We start from the raw sequence: 17,442 nt of genomic DNA on the forward strand, positions 1-17,442 counted from the left end.
AAAATCCCAGGCATCATCCTCGGGTCTCTCCTGAGGATCTTTACCACAAACTCCAAGTGGGACCTTTCTCTCCAGCAGCAGCGTACAGGATGTTCTTTACATCCTGTCCCAGCCATACTGGCCCTAGGGCCATGGCACGGGCTATGTCCTCTTCAATCTGTTCAAAAGCCTGCTGCTTCTGAAATGTGAAATCATTTTTCATCCGCATCACCTGATGAAGGAAGTGCACAATAAGGCCATAGTTTGGAACATGCAGTCTCCAAAAGCCCACTACACCCAGAAAAGACTGTGTCTCTCTCTTGCTAGTGGGTGGAGACATAGCAGTGATGTTGTTGGTCACATCTGCTGGAATGTGATGACGCCCATCTTGCCACTTTATACCTAGGAACTGAATCTCCTGGGCAGGTCCATTCACTATGCCTCGCTTAATAGCAAAACCAGCTTGCAGAAGAATTTGGATTATTTGCTCTCCTTTTGTGAAGATGACTTCTGCTGCACCTCCCCACCCAACAGTATCACAAATGTAATGCAGGGATCCTTGAAATGCCCACCTCACTCTTTACTCCAAGTTCTCTCACACATTACTCTGAGTTTATTCACATTTTGTGTGTGTGTGTTTTACTCACACTTTCCTCAGCGTTTACGGAAACATTTCTTCAAGTTTACTCACACTTCACTCTGGGTTTACTCAAACTTTTCTCCGATTTTTACTGACACCCTGCTCCGGGTGTACTCACGCTCTACTCCTGGTCTACCCACACTTTGCTCCTGGTCTTTCTCACACTTCAAGTTTATTCACACTTTAGTCCAGCTTTATTCACACTTCTCTACGTGCTTTACCCATACTTCACTCTGGTTTTTACACACACATTTCTTTAGATTTGCTCTCAATTCACATCCAGTTTTCTCTTCCATCCTCCCCATGGGCAAAGAACCCATAGTTCTGTGGTGGCAACAAACTTTCTGCCACTTATTCAAAGCCTGCAATTTCCTAGACTGCTCTGCATCCCTCACCACCCCAGAAGAAGGAGAGAGAAAAATACCACTTGTGACACCACTCTCTCAGCCATTCGCCCTAACCCCTGAAATCCTTTTGCATAGGTCGCAGGCTTCCCTGAACAATTCCTTCACTGCTTACCTGAACTATCAAGAATGGGTAGTAATCAGAGGAGCGAACCAGACCTGGGACTTTTCTGGTGATGCTGGTGGTGCAGGGTGCCCCAGGGAGGCCACGCACTCTGGGAGAGGTGGAAGGGCCGAGAGCTAGTAGACGGGTTTAACAAATGGATCACAGCAGCAACGATCTGAGGAGGAATGGTAATTTACTAAATCCTACTGAACCAAAGTGTGCCCAAAGTGTGAGTCCCCACGATAGTACAAGGGAAGCACATGCCCTTCTCTGCTGCAAACTGAGTGGGGCCTGAGGGAGAGCCACTGTGGTGCAGTCTGGATCTCCACCTATCTTCCTCTTCACACCATGTGCTCCAGGGAATTCTGCCCCTCCCCTCCCCTCAGAATGCTCAAAATGCCCATAAAAGGCAGCAAGTGGAACCAGAACACTAACTCTTTAACTCCCACTGCTTCACATGATGTTTTGGTGTGGAATACTGACATAAAAAAAATCACAACACCACAACAGCCAGGACCTCACCACCCTCTCTCTGAAAAGATCCTCCCAGTCTCTAATCTAAATCTCAACTCTTGTAATTTAAAACATTTGTACCTTGTGCTATCTGCCCATGTTAAAAGTTGATTTCCATCTTGTTTCTGAGCTCTCGGTGAGTACTGGAAGGCTGCAATGTGTTCTCCTCCAGGCTGTTTCTTCTCCCATCTCCCTCAGCCTGTCTTTCCAGGAGAGGTCCTCCAGCCCTCTGATCACCCTCGAGGCTTTCCTCTGGACCTTCTCTAAAAGCTTTACATCATGCTCCAGATGGGGCCTTCTGAGGGCTGAGTAGAGAAGGACAGTGCCCTTGTTGAACCTCATGCTGTTTCTTTGGGCCCACTTTTCAAGCCTGGCCAGGTCCCTCTGGATGGCACCCCTTCATTCTGTCATGCCAACTGCACCACACAGCTTGGTGACATCAGCACACTTGCTGAGGGTGCTCTCTGTCTCATCATCCATGCCTCTGATAGACGTTGAACAGCTCTGGTCCCAAGGCTGACCCCTGTGGACATAACTTGTGATCAGCCTCCACCTGGTGGAGCCGATTTCCCAGAGAGCCATTTACCACAGTCCTTTGGCTGCGACCTTCCAACCAATTTCTTATCCAATGAACACTCTGCCCTTCAAATCCATCTCAGACATCTCTCCACAGAGATAAGGAAGTGATGTGGGACCATGCCAAAGGACTTCCAAAAGTCCAGGGAGATTTCTGTACCACTCTGTGTAACTGATGTACTGACAAAGAATCCACATTATCATTCTGACCATAAAGAACCAGGACATGTATTGAACTGTGGGGAAAATACTGATTTCTCATTTAGATCCTTGTAATATTGAGCTAAAGAAAGCATTGTAGATCCTAGGACTAAGGCTGTGTTATAGTAAACACACATCTTTTTGCAGCACACACGAAGGAATTGTTTATTAGATTGATTCTTTGCTTACAAGTGGCACCTGGTAGATAAGTGTGTTTCTGTAACTTAGCAACCTTCCCTTCAGTACCCAGAGAGCTGTTATTGGAATGGTCTGGAGTTCAGCAACGGAATCATTACCAGAGCTGCAGTGACACAATGACTGGGTCTGACAACAAGAACAGAAATAACAACTTGTACACAGGGGTAATTTGGGAAGTTATTATTAAATATTAGGGAAAAAAAGTCAGGACATGAGACAATAAAGATTAAATAGAAACATGGCATATCACTTTGATTAGAGTAAATAGGTAAGGAAGAAGAGGATGTGAAATCCTAACTAACAGTGAGCAGATGTATGTGTTGGAAAGAATTTATATTATATAGAATATCAGTGAAATGTGTTGTGGGTTAGGTGCAGTTTCAAATAATGTATTAATGTGAAAGGGACGCAGAATTCAATAGCTGATCCCAAGTGTGCAGAAAAAAACAAACAACAACAACAAAAAACCCTGCATTGATATGTAGCCATTGACACACACAGTTTGTTGTCTTTGGGTTTTAAGCAAAGAAAGAATAAAACACTTTGTGCCTCAACCCAGGAATTGCTGAGATGTGTTCTCTCCCCTGTCCTGTAGAGGGGCAGTGACAGAGCAGCACAGGGGGCACCTGGGAGCCAGGCAAGGTGAGCACAGCGCAGCTGGGCGCTGAGTTCCAGGCTGATTTTGGGGTCCCAGCCCCGCAGCATGAGGCTCCGTGTGCCTTCCCCTCTGCAGGACAGCCCGGCCCCACCGCCCCACAGGCAGCCCCTGGCAGCTCAGTGCAGGCACTGTGTGGGGCAGCATGCGTGCAGTGGTACAGAGATGGGCCCCCAGCACAGCCCCTGACACCACATGTCCTCCTTCTCACAGCACCTACTTCCTCCCCTTTAGTTCATCTTCCTCTTCATCATGGTGCACCCTGGCTCACCTTTTAGCTCTTTCCCCCCAATTTGGCAAACTTCCATTGCTTGTCTTGCCACAATCAACAACTTTCTATCTTGGTCTGGTGTAAGTGCAAACAGGTATATCAAACCCAAGAACAAGTCCTTGCACCTGGTGGAGGCAAAAAAAGTGATTTCAGAGCTTCTGTGAAACAGGATCATTGATAAAAACAGGGCTGTTCACACACCAGTCAAAGCTAAACACAGAAGTTTTACCACGAGCACACACTGATTCCTTCTGCTAAAGTAATATATTGTTCAACCGGCTAATACATTGATCCCATTTGCTAATCAAGCCTATATCAGCTCCACGGTGCCTGCTGGCATCTCATTTGCCTGCAGACACAGAGGTGGAACATGGAGGCTGTGAGAAAGTCAGCACTGAGCCAGAGTTCCTGTGGGCTCCAGGAGAAAGAGAGCACGGTGATGCCTCAGTACAAGTAGAAGGAAGCCAAACATATGTGTAGGACCATGATAACCACTAATGATAATTACACACACGCATATATATATGAACAGCAAAGAAAAAAGAAGTGATAAACATAAATAAATATTATAATCAGTAAGGAACATAAGTTTGCTATTGCACAGACTGAGTCACTTGTTGAGACAGATGTGAAGTTTATCCCTGCTGAAATGTGACCAGGGCATCATTTTCCTCACCGTGTTCTTGAGCTCCTGGTTCCTCATGCTGTAGATGAGGGGGTTCACTGCTGGAGGCAACACCGAGTACAGAAATGACACCACCAGGTCCAGGGATGGGGAGGAGATGGAGGGGAGCTTCAGGTAGGCAACCATGGCAGTGCTGACAAAGAGGGAGACCACGACCAGGTGAGGGAGGCACGTGGAGAAGGCTTTGTGCTGTCCCTGCTCAGAGGGCATCCTCAGCACAGCCCTGAAGATCTGCACATAGGACACAACAATGAATACAAAGCACCCAAAAAACACAAGGATACCAACCACAATAAGCCCAACTTCCCTGAGGTAGGCATCTGAGCAGGAGAGCTTGAGGATCTGGGGAATTTCACAGAAGAACTGATCCACAGCATTGCCTTGGCAGAGAGGCAGGGAAAATGTATTGGCAGTGTGCAGCAGAGCATGGAGAACCGCAGTGCCCCAGGCAGCTGCTGCCATGGTGGCACAAGCTCTGCTGTCCATCAGGGTCCCGTAGTGCAGGGGCTTGCAGATGGCAACGTAGCGGTCATAGGACATGATGGTGAGAATGCAATACTCTGCTGATAGCAGAAAGACAAACAGGAATGTCTGGGCAACACATCCTGCATAGGAGATGTGCCTGGTGTCCCAGAGGGCATTGGCCATGGCTTTGGGGAGAGTGGTGGAGATGCAGCCCAGGTCGAGGAGGGCGAGGTTGAGCAGGAAGAAGTACATGGGGGTGTGCAGGCGGTGGTGGCAGGCTACGGCTGTGCTGATGAGGCCGTTGCCCAGGAGGGCAGCCAGGTAGATGCCCAGCAAGAGCCAGAAGTGCAGGAGCTGCAGCTGCCGCGTGTCTGCCAACGCCAGCAGGAGGAACTCGCTGATGGAGCTGCTGTTGGGCATCTGCAGTTCCTGGGCATGGAGTCCTGTGCGGAGTGCAGAAAATAATGACAGAAGTCAAGATAACTTGCAGACACTCTCCTCCTGCTATACTATAGAAATGTTTCTTTCTCTTTGAAAAATGTTCATTTAACTCCATAACTTCAATTTCCTTGCATGAGCTTTAGTGTACCTTAAGAAGTAGAAGCTGAAAGAGCTCTTACTTTCCTCTCATTTCCTAATCATATCTCAGCTTCCTAGATAATTTCCTCTTAAAATCAATTTCCATCCCTCATATCTTTATGCTGTCTGCACTCACAGTGCCCATCCCTACCTCTTTTCCGCACTTAAATTTCTGTTAGAGAAAGCTGTTTGTTTTCAGGATAAGAGCATTTTTCATGTCAGCAGAAAACGATAGCAATTTCAGCTGAAAGCACTTTAGGAGAATGTTCATATAAGGGCAAATTGTGAATGGTACAATTCAGGATTCTCAGAGATGTGTTCATATTTCACATCTCCTTTCAGAATTCCGCCTCCAACTCATTCTCCTTCCCTAAGAACAGGTGTTGGAAAATCCCTGCCTTGTCTCTCCTCCTGCAAAGCACCCTTGGAAAAAAACACCCAGTGGTGAGTGTAGCTGTTATCCCCATGCCCCAGGCAGCAGCTGTGGCAGCAGAAGACCTCTGCTCTGCCCTGCCGTGGGACTCCTTCCCCCCACACATCTCCCCGCAGCGCCCTGGGCAGCTCCCCGGGCAGGCTGAGTGCTGAGTGCTGAGTGCTGAGTGCTGAGTGCTGAGTGCTGAGTGCTGAGCCTGGCAGGCGGCAGAGTCAAAGCCTGCAGTGAGACTTACCTTGTCAAAGGCTGTGAGCAGTGCTCCTGCAGTGAGCTCAACACCTGCTCAAACCATACACATCCTATAAGCTCTCTGCCCTTTCTCTCCTCTCCTCCTGTCACCTGCAGGCTGTGCTGTGCAGAAGAGCTGCTCCTGGGCACAGCTGTCTCTCTGCAGCGCTGCCCACTTGTAGGAGCTCCCTGAGTCCCAGGAGCCCAGCCCAGCCCAGCAGAGGATGTCATTTTCTCTTCCTCACTGCTCTCCTTGGAGATGACTTGGGGGCTGCAGGGCTGGCAGCTCCCGATAGACAACAGGGTCATCTCTGCAAAACGTACTTTGAAGTCAGATGAATTAATCACCAGTAGCCAAGCTGATTTCGGAAGCATTGTTTGTCCTAACAGATTGTGTGTGCCGAGCAAAGCTGCCAATGCCCCATCTGGTGTCATGGTTTTATGATTCTTGTTATCAGTATTCCACATCATAACATCATGTAAAGCACCGGGAATTAAAGAGTTAATACTCCAGTTCTGTGGACGGACAACTTTCTGGATACCTGGTTCTCAGAAGAGAAGAAGAACCGCATATCCCAGGGGACTCTGAGTTCAGAGGGGAAGATAAGCCGTGGGAGGAAGACCTGGGATCTCTCACTTGCTCGCTGCCTGGCAGTGTGTGGCTGCGCGCCCCAGCCGTGCGCCTTCAGTTCAAAGTAAGGCTTTGGGTTTCAGACACTTGCTCTCTCATTATATTTGAGTTATTACCCTAAATTCCAATTTTATTTTATAACATTGTGTTATCTTACATTCCAGTATCATGTTTAGTAAAAATAAGTTTCCTTCTTCAATCATTGATGCTGTTCTTTATTATTTTTATTATTATTTTATTTCTTTATTTATTATTATAATTTTATTTTATTATTTTATTTTATTTTATTTTATTTTATTTTATTTTATTTTATTTTATTTTATTTTATTTTATTTTTTGGCCAGTGGGACTGCCAAGCCTTCAGCCCTCTGTCACGGACACACATTGATCCAGATAACTCCGTAACAAGACAAGACACTCAGTCATATGCTCTGCTTTTAGGACGGGTGTGTGGAGCCAAACGTTGGACCTGATGATCACTATGGGTCCTTCCCATTGTGGGTTGTCCTAGGATTCCATGACAAGCTGGATACAAGCACGGTGGGTTGGAATGACTGTGGTGTCACTGTGGGTAGGAGTTCAGTAACACAGTCACGATGTTCTCTCAAAAGTGTGGAGAGCAGTGCTGTCAGAATTACTGAGTTATGGCAGTGATCATTATTACAGTGATGTCAGAGTCACTGTGCTGTAAAGGGGAGACAAGCTCAGTGATTTCAGCTCCACTGTGTCGTCACAGCTGATATGAGCACAGTGGTGTTGCAGTCAGACAGGAGCTCTGCATGTGGGTGAGCATCAAACACGGCATCCCCAGAACCAAATGCTACCAGTGAGGAAATGGTGCCTCCACCTTGGGCCTGGGAGTTCAAAGTTCTGTTGTGATTGACTGCTTGTTCAGACTGAGCCCCTCTCACATCCCACATCCTGGCATGAGACACACTGCCCACATGGGACTTGGGCCTCACGGCATCCTTGCACCCCATGCAGAGTCTGGCAGCTGCTGTGCCCTGGTCTTTCATTTGACATCAGACAAACCTCCATCCCACTGCCCCAGGAAGGGCCCTGAGCCAGCAGGAGGGAGGGACACGATCTCCCTGCCAAGGCTCTGCGGATCAGGCCTTGGCCTTTCTGCTTCAGAAGACAAAGGAGGCTTTGCTCAGCATCACAGCCACCATCCCTGTGCCTTGGTCTGCCTGCAATCATGGCTTCCAATTATCTGCTCTAACAAGTCCCTGGGGAAGCTGGCTTGTCCATGGCCCTCAGTGGGGCCCATTAATACTCCAAGAAACTTCACTGTTCCATCTGACTTTGTACTCTTGAGCACTTCGTGCAATCTTCTTTCTGCACTGGAGGTGATGGACTCAGCAGCAAATGCCCCCTGGGGCCCATTACAACCTGAAGAGCCCTCCTGTGCCTTGTGCCTTCCTGTCATCTTCTTCAGCTGTTCAGAACTTGTACAGCAAACTGGACAGGTATCTGGAGACATCTAAAAGAGGAAGAGAACTACAGGCATTAATGAAGTCTATTTATTTAGTTAGTTATTGTTCAGTTTAAACAAGAATTTAAAGCAACACTTTGCAACTGATATTGACCCAGGATGTCCCCTAATGAGCTCTGCTCTGTCACTGTGTGGACAGATCCCCATCAGGCTTCCGTTTTCCTTGCTGGACAAGCCCAGCTCCATCAGTCTCTCCTCACATGTGAAGTGCTCCATCCCCAGTCACCTTGAGTGAACCTTCCCAAACTCACTTTGTCTTGCTCTCATCAGCCTTGTGTTGGGGATCTGAACTGTAGAGGCAATGCTCTGGATAATGCCTTCCCTCCATCTTCCACCCATTATCTTCTTCATATTACAAAACTGGAAACTTGATTTCTTACCAGATTTCCAAATTCTGAAACAAGGAAGAATAGTTATTAATTACAGGAGATACTAACATTAAACATTTGGAAGGAATTCTTAACATTTCTAAGATCATGATTGTGAGGCATGGAACAGCTGTGGAACAGGTAGCCCAGAGAAGTGGTGGATGCCCCATCCCTGGCAAAGTTCAAGATGTCAAGGGCCCCAAGCATCCTCATGTACTGGATGACTGCGCTGCCCACAGCAAGGGAGCTGAAACTGGATGGTCTTTTAGGTCCTTCCGATCCAAGCCATTCAAGCATTCTGTGGTTCCTTTCAGTCTCATCCAACTCAGAATCCTGTTTGCTTAGGTATTCCCTCATCACCTCTTTTTTCACCAAGGACACATCTGCCATGCACCAACAATTCCCACCTGTCTCTGCCTCCTAGGATTCCAAGAAGACCAGACAAACTAATAAACCGTGAGGTCAGGAAGGAAATGAGTATCAGAGACTTTTCCATGTCCTGTCTCACCATGTTCCCTACACCATTCTACTGTGGGCCCACATTCTCGTTAGCCTTTCTTTTGTAGACTACATATTTCTACAAGCCCTTCTTGTCTGTGATATGCCTGGGCACATTCAATTGCAGTTGAACTCTGACTTTCCTATACTCATCTCAGGAACACTGGACAAAGTCTCTGCATTGCTGCCAGGTGCTCACTTCTTGTTTCCATTTCCTGTACGCTTCCTTTCTGTGTTTGGGTTAGAGCAACACAATCAATTCACAATAATGCAGGATTTCTGACATCTTAACTTGCCTTCCTCTTCCTCGGAATGGAAATATTCTGCTTGGAAGCCAAGTTGCTTAGATAGTTGCCACATTTTTTGACCCTATTCCCTCGCTGCCTTTCCCTGCTGTTCTGTACACCACAGACACTTGAAGAAGCCAAGGTGTGCTCTCCTGAAGCCCAAAGGTGTGAGCTTCTCATTTGCCCTCCCTTCAGATTCCTCAGCTCCACCATCCCATGGCCACTGCAGACCAGGTTCTCGTTCACATTCACATTCCCCATCAACCCTTCCTTGGCAGTATGAGATGCAGCAGAGCACCTCTGCTCTTTGGTTCCTCTATGGCTTGGTCAAGAAGCTGCCAGCTGTGCTCTCCAGGGTTCTTCTGGATGGTGCATGCCCTGCTCTGCTGTCCCATGCAGTGGTAAAAGCCCCCAAATGGGACAAGGGCCTGACAACACGAGGCTCCCATCTGCACGTAAAGGGCACCTTCCACTTGCTCTTCCTGATCAGGAAGCCAGGAACAGACACCGTTGGTCTCCTCTGTTTGCCATTGCCATTGCCATTCACTCTGACCTGGCTGCTCTGCCTCCCCCAAGATGAGCTCAGTGCACTCTCTGAAAGGGCAGTTGCCCTTCCTTGTCTCTTTTGGAAGCCATTTCACCACATCCCTGAGATCCAAACAAGACCTCAGGTCTGCAACTCTTCAAAGCTTTCTAGCCCAGCATGTGCTGGTGTTCACAATAGTGAAAAAGCACAGAAGAAAACAACCTATTCAGGATGGGTCATTGGATTCAGTGCATCCATGGTCTTTATGAAGATGGCACAAAGGCATTGGATCCACTGTGGGGCGTCAAGTTGACTAAGCAGCACAGACACTCCTGGATCTGTCTTTCCTGAAGGCCCTGTGCTGCATTTGCAGCTGCATGTGAGTGTGCTGGACAGCCTGGAGAACTGGCATGACATGACATGACGTGGCTGCTTCTGACACCGTTTGCTTGAGAGCCCATAGAAAACTGAAGTGTTTTCTGTTAAACAATACAGATGTGTTAGCTCTGTCATGCCTTGAGCTCCAGAATATTCAGCAGATGTAGAACAGAGAAAGATCTGCCTCTTCTTTTGAGAGCTCATCCATTTAGTCAGCTGCATACCTCTGCATGCTCCTTGGAGAAAAGTGAAAAAAGACACACAAGTGCCATAAATTGCCATCAATGCAAGGGCCTGATATCATTTAGGATGGCCACGAATATCTCCATCCCCTCTCTGGCCCTCAGCTGATGCTCAGGAAGGAGGTGTCCAAGTCAGGGATTTCCCACGCACTTCCCAAGCACTAGCACACATCCAGGAGCACCCCAGGCACCTTGGTCATCACCCAGGGCCTGTGTGTGGGCAACTGACTCCCCGCTGAAGGACCAAGGACTCGGAGCAGGAGCTCACATGCAGGCAACTCCTTGTGCACATCTGAACTGAACCAGAGGAATCCCTGAAACTCCTGTTGGTCCGTGGGGAGCAGAATCTGATTTCAGCCCCAGAGTTTCCAACTAGCGATGAAATGCCTGCACTACCTCAGCTGGATCAGTGCCCTGCCCAGGGGAAGTCCACCCTTCCTGACCTTCTCAGTGTGTCCTTTTTGTTTCAGCAAACACTCTCTAATCATATGTCTGGAATTAGTCACTGTCCACTGGACGTTTGGTGGTTAACTAAGCAGATTTCAAAGTAAAGTCACGTCACTGTTGTTTTTCAGGAGCTGTTGGCCATGGAGATGCAGGGACATCTCAAGGGAGATTACCTGGGGAAAAAAAAATCACATCCTCTGTTGCTGAGTTGGGCCAGGCTCCTGGGACACAGGAAGCTCCTACAAGGGGGCAGTGCTGCAGAGAGACAGCTGTGCCCAGGAGCAGCTCTTCTGCACAGCACAGCAGGGCTGGGGGCATGATCCGCAGGTGACATGAGGATAGAAGAGAGAGGAAGGAGAGTTACAGTCTATGTGGAGTGTGAGCAGGCTGTGAGCTCACGGAAGGAACACTGCTCACAGCCATAAACACGGTAAGTCTCTGGCTGCAGGCAGTGCTGCTGCTTTTACTGGAGGGATCACTAAATCAGGGACTTCCCATTGCAGATCAGGATGCAGAGAGTCTGTGTTTCTTTATTATGAAAATGACTTGTTCCATATGAGGGCTTCCCCCCTCAGGGCAGGGGCCTTCAGCTGCCACAGCTTCTGCCTGGGCAGGGGACTCACAGATTCACTGCATGCCAGAATGTTTCTAAGGACACTGTGCAAGAGGAGAGACAAGGCAGGGGAAGGGAAAGGACTGGAGGCAGAAATCTAGATGGGGCTGTTCACTTAGAACACATCTCTGAGACTCCTGATTCACACTATTCTCACTCATTCTGTGAACAGTCACACAATTTGCATTCAGCCTCTCCTCTCTTGAAGGATAGAACAAAATTACCATACTGTCGTATTCTCCAGACATGAATAATGAAATTAACTTGCAGTCGGGCAGCTTTCTCTAACAGAAATGTAATGGCACATAGGATGGGACTGGGTGCTTTAAAAGCAGTTGGGTTAAAGACAGGGAAAGAGATGAAAATATCCAGGGAGATGGGATAAGATTAAAAAATGAGAAAAATATATAAGCTGCATACTCGTCTTCTGCTTATGGAATGCTAAACTTCATGAAATTAAATTGAAGTTATGGAGTTAATTGAACATTGTGCAGAGAGAAAGAAAAAAAAAAAAAATTATAGCAGAAGGAGTGCCTCTGAGAATGATCTTGACATTATCTTCTGCACTCTGCACAGGACTGCATGCCCAGGAACTGCAGATGCCCAACAGCAGCTCCATCAGCGAGTTCCTCCTGCTGGCGTTGGCAGACACGCGGCAGCTGCAGCTCCTGCACTTCTGGCTCTTGCTGGGCATCTACCTGGCTGCCCTCCTGGGCAACGGCCTCATCAGCACAGCCGTAGCCTGCCACCACCGCCTGCACACCCCCATGTACTTCTTCCTCCTCAACCTCGCCCTCCTCGACCTGGGCTGCATCTCCACCACTCTCCCCAAAGCCATGGCCAATGCCCTCTGGGACACCAGGATCATCTCCTACTCAGGATGTGCTGCACAGGTCTTTTTTTTGTTGTTTTTGTTTTCTGCAGAGTATTTCATTCTCACCATCATGTCCTATGACCGCTATGTTGCCATCTGCAAGCCCCTGCACTACGGGACCTTGATGGACAGCAGAGCTTGTGCCACCATGGCAGCAGCTGCCTGGGGCACTGGGGTTCTCAATGCTCTGCTGCACACTGCTAATACGTTTTCCCTGCCTCTCTGCCAAGGCAATGCAGTGGACCAGTTCTTCTGTGAAATCCCCCAGCTTCTACAGCTCTCCTGCTCACAGTCCTATCTCAAAGAGATTCGGCTTCTTGTGGTCAGTGCCGCGTTAGCATCTGGGTGCTTTGCTTCAATTCTTTTCTCCTATACGCAGATCTTCCGGGCCGTGCTGAGGATGCCCTCTGAGCAGGGACAGCACAAAGCCTTCTCCACGTGCCTCCCTCACCTGGTCGTGGTCTCCCTGTTTCTCAGCACTAGCATCGTTGCCTACCTGAAGTCCCCCTCCATCTCATCTCGATCCCTGGACCTGGTGGTGTCATTTCTATACTCGGTGTTGCCTCCAGCAGTGAACCCCCTCATTTACAGCTTGAGGAACCTGGAGCTCAAGGATGCCCTCAGGAAAATACTCCAATATACTTTGTTTCTCCATCAAAACTATTTTCATCACTCTCTCAAGACTACAAGAACTTAGGAGAAGCCAGATTGACTTAATTGATGTTTCCACTTTTTCTTCATGTTTGTTTGTCATACCTATGTTAATTTTAATTCCAATTAAATAGTGTCCATTATCAGTCTTGATCTTTAACTTTTTATTTCTATGTGATTAACATATTGCACTGAAGGAACCGGGCTCTTTGAGTAGATAAAGAAATCAGCACAAGATCATTTGCTTTGCCTTCCATCCAGTCTGGATCATCAGAAGAGGCTCAGGATCTAATCAACAAATGCACACAGAGCAGTAGTGTCCCTGAGTTACACCTGCCACTGCCTGGTGGGGACTCTCTGCTGCCTTGGAGTTGTGCTGCTGCTTCCCTGGAGCCACGGCCGTGGGCCGCAGCAGGACGTGCTCTTTTCAGTGCTGCTCTCTTTGCACCACCTTTGCACGCTGTTCTCCTTTCTCCTTGCACTTGTGTCAGCCCTCAGGTCCTGCATTACGTAGCAGACCAACAAAAAAAGGACACTTTGCCTGCTGTGTGCCTGGAGTTGTCTCAAAGGCTTGGAAGAACACGGCCACGTTAACAGACTGAAGGCGGGAGAGTTGGGGAGGAGGGAATCCTATGAAAAATGAGACAGCCTTGCTCTGTCCAAAATGTTCCCATTGTGCTGTATGAAGTTGTGACTGCAAACTTGTTTTTGATGGGCTTGTTTATTGCCGGCTCACTCACAGCCTTGGATGGCACACCTGTAAACCTAGGAGCCACTGAAGGATGCCAGAGAGATCCTTGAGGTCCTGTTTGGAGACTTTCATGCTTCAAAACTATGGGAGAAGCACGCTTGCAAGTCAAGAACCCCCACCTCAGTTTGCTGGATCAAAGCTGGAACCCAGACCTGTGATCTCTTTCTCTGTCCCTCTCTCCTCCCCACCCCCAACTCTGTCTTTTTTCTTTCTTTTCCTCTCATAGAGTTGTTAAGTAACACAAGGCTTACTTTGATTTCTTATAACGTCTTCCTCCCATGACTTATCTTCCTCCCCTCCTTGCACTTGTGTCAGCCCTCTGGTCCTTCAGACCAACAAAAAACACTTTGCCTGCGGTGTGCCTGCAGATAATTGTAGTGCACATATTAGCATTAAAGCTGATGACTGTACCTGGACACTGAGTGTGTTTCACTGTTATCTAACCAGGAGCTGTGAATCTGGGCACCCCTTCCTCCCTTCGTGTGTGGGGTGTGACATGTTCCCTAATGACAATCCTCAAGGCAGGGGCAGAAGGATGGATGCCTCTCCCAAAGCTGGACTCAGCAATTCACTCACAGGGCTGCTCTCTGTAAAGACCTGTTGCTTTGATGGGATTCTCCATTGGGACTGAGGGGACAGTTTCACAGTCCCACGGTAACCTGAGAGGCATGAACGTCTGACCTTTTGGCTTGCAGGGTGTCACAGAGCTATTTCAATCAATTTGTGCCCGTGAGAGGGGGCATCAGGTGCGTAGGCCCCCTGGACCCAAAATGGGAAGGAAAAAGAAGAAGGGTAGGGATATGGGAGCTGGGCTCCAAAAACAGAACAGCTGCAACAATCTATGGAGGAAAACTTAATTTTACTCAATATGGTATCAGAATGCAAGATAACACAATATAATACAATCTAATTGAAATTGAGGGGAATAAATCAACTAAAATAAGAGAGTCTCTGAAATTGAACATTCCACTTTGAACTGAAGGCGCATGTCTGGGGAGCACCACAACACTGCCAGGCAGCGGGAGAGGGAGAGATCCCGTGACTTCCTCCCATGACTTATCTTCCTCTCTGAATGCACAGTCCCCTGGGAAATGCAGTTCTTCTTCTCTTCTGAGAACCAGGTATCCAGAAAGTTGTCAGTCCACGGAACTGGAGCATTAACTCTTTAATTACCTGTGCTTTACATGATGTTACGATGTGGAATACTGATAACATGAATCATAAAAGCATGACATTCCACCCATTACTCTACATCACTACATCATCATATATACAAAAAGAATAATTAAAATGCATTACACACATGTCTATATACATATATACACATGGAATTACTGACTGCATTCCGAACATCAAATTCCCTTCTGGTACACATTGAACATCCCCATCTTTCTCCATCACCCACCAGGTGGACCCTTGTCTCTGTGCAAAATCAGTTCCACAGAGGAGAGGTTTGCCCTTTCCAGAGGCTGGAAGGACCCAAACTCCTTTCCCACCATGCACTTTACATGTACTACAGGGACTTTATCTCCCTCTACAGCATGTGGGAATCTGGATTGGGTAGGACCATCACGATTGATAGATCCTCTGGTATTGACCAACCAGGTGTCTTCTGCCAAATGCTTCTCCCACTGCTTAATTGTTCCGCCACCCATTGCTTTCAGCATTGTTTTTAACAACCCATTGTATTGTTCAGTTTTACCAGAGGCTGGTGCATGGTAGGGAATATGGTAAATCCACTCAATGCCATGATCTTTGGCCCAAGTATTTACAAGAGAATTTTTGAAATGAGTCCCATTATCTGACTCAGTTCTTTCTGGGGTGCCATGTCGCCACAGGACTTGTTTCTCCAGACCCAGTATGGTGTTTCGGGCGGTAGCATGGGGTACTGCATATGTTTCAAGCCACCCAGTGGTTGCCTCCACCATGGTGAGCACATAACACTTACCACTGCGAGATCGTGGCAAGGTGATAGAATCAACCTTGCCACTGCTTCCCATATTTATACTTTTGCCATCGCCCTTCCCCCCAGAGAGGTTTCATCCTCTTGGCTTGTTTAATTGTGGCACATGTATCACAGTCATGAATAACCTGTGCAATAGCATCCATAGTTAAGTCCACCCCTCGGTCTCTAGCCCACTTATGTGTTGCATCTCCCTCCCTTAATGGCCCGAGGTCTCATGGGCCCACCGAGCTAGAAATAATTCACCCTTGTTTTCTGCCAGTCCAGGTCTATTGGAGCCACCTCAATTTTGGCAGCTCGGTCTAACTGATGGTTATTTTGCTGTTCTTCAGTAACCCCGACTCTTGGGCACATGTGCATCCACATGGTGCACCTTTACAACCATAGTCTTTATTTGGGCAGCAATATCTGAGCACATTTCAGCAGGGCAAATAGGTTTACCCCTCCACTGCCAGTTATTTTGTTCCCAAAGCTGTAACCACCCCCATAAGGCATTTGCCATCATCCATGACTTGCAGATGACACCAAGTTGGCAGGAAATGTTGATCTGCCTGGTGGTTGCATGGCCCTACAGAGGGATCTGACAGGCTGAAGCCAATGGGATGAGGTTCAACAAGACCAAATGCAGGGTCCTGTTCTTTGGCCACAGAAACCCCAAGCAATGCTACAGGTGTGGGGCAGAGGGGCTGGAAGACTGTAGAGGAAATGGACCAGGGGTTATTGATTGATGCTCATAGAAACATGAACCAGCAATGTGACCCAGGTGACCAAGAAGGTCAATGGCATCTTGGCTTGCATCAGAAAAAGCATTGCTAGCAGGAGTAGGGAAGTCATGGTCCCTCTGTACTCAACATTGGTGAGGCTGTAACTTCAGTGCTGCATTCACTTTTAGGCTCCTCACTGCAAGGAGGACATTGAGGCCTGGAGCAAGTCCACAGACGGTAACAAGGCTGGTAAGGGGTCTGGAGCACAAGTGTTAAGAGGAGCAGCTGAGGGAGCTGGGATTGTTTGTATGGAGAAGAGGAGGCTCAGAGAAGACCTTATTGCTCACTGTAACTACCTGAAGGGAGGTTGCAGTGAGCTGGGGGTCAGCCTCTACTCTCATGTAACTGGTGATAGGACTAGAGGGAATGGCCTCAAGTTGCTCCAAGGGAGATTCAGGCTGCACTTTAGGAAATACTACATTACCAAAAGGGTGGTCAGGCACTGGAATGGGCAGCCCAGGGAGGTGGTGGAGTCACCGACCTTGGAGGTGTGTAAGGAATGTGAAAACATGGTGTTGAGGGACATGGATGAGTGAGAACTGTTGGTGATGCGTGGACAGTTGGACTGGATGATCTCGAAGGTATTTTTCAACCTTGGTGATTCTAGGATTCTATGATCTCCAGACCCCTGGTCATCAAACTGGTCGAAGGAGCTCACCCTGACCAACATCAGGCAGTACTGCTTTGTCTGCAGATTATCACCGGCCTCATCTCTTCAACTACAGTCGTGTCTCTCAGGGAAGTCAGATGCAGCCCCACACTCCTCTCCAGATTCTCTGATTAAATCAGAAGCAAACCATTACACTATGATGAGCAAACCATGCTATCTCCCAGTATGATGTCAGAATCTTTCTTTCCCACCGTTCCCTTCCCTGCGCGTGAAGCAGCAATCTGCTGATCGCCAGAGCGCTTATTTTGCCATCAGAAGGTGTCTGTGGTCATCTGAAGGCTTTGTTGGTTGTCAGAGTGTTCCATTGATTGTCAGAGGTGTTCATTAACCATCAAAGGCCTCATTAATCAA

At 47.9% G+C, this 17,442-nt stretch overlaps 2 protein-coding genes across 2 annotated transcripts; one reads left to right on the forward strand and one right to left on the reverse strand.

Moving 5' to 3' along the window:
* Nucleotides 1–4,153: 4,153 nt before the first annotated feature.
* On the reverse strand, nucleotides 4,154–5,113 carry LOC149914546 (olfactory receptor 14C36-like). The gene has a single exon (XM_090126633.1). The coding sequence runs from the start codon at nucleotides 5,111–5,113 to the stop codon at nucleotides 4,154–4,156; it is 960 nt and encodes a 319-aa protein (XP_089982759.1).
* Nucleotides 5,114–12,017: 6,904 nt separating this feature from the next.
* On the forward strand, nucleotides 12,018–12,989 carry LOC149914547 (olfactory receptor 14A16-like). Its single transcript, XM_090126420.1, has one exon. The coding sequence runs from the start codon at nucleotides 12,018–12,020 to the stop codon at nucleotides 12,987–12,989; it is 972 nt and encodes a 323-aa protein (XP_089982546.1).
* The last annotated feature ends 4,453 nt before the right edge of the window (nucleotides 12,990–17,442 follow it).

This window comes from Phasianus colchicus, chromosome 29 (genome assembly GCF_987193195.1).
Source record: "Phasianus colchicus chromosome 29, bPhaCol1.hap1.1, whole genome shotgun sequence".
Taxonomy (NCBI): Eukaryota; Metazoa; Chordata; class Aves; order Galliformes; family Phasianidae; genus Phasianus; species Phasianus colchicus.

What these genes read in the sequence shown, in the direction of transcription:
- LOC149914546 (XM_090126633.1), bottom strand. Translation starts at nt 5,113, where the DNA reads ATGCCCAACAGCAGCTCCATCAGCGAGTTCCTCCTGCTGGCGTTGGCA.
- LOC149914547 (XM_090126420.1), top strand. Translation starts at nt 12,018, where the DNA reads ATGCCCAACAGCAGCTCCATCAGCGAGTTCCTCCTGCTGGCGTTGGCA.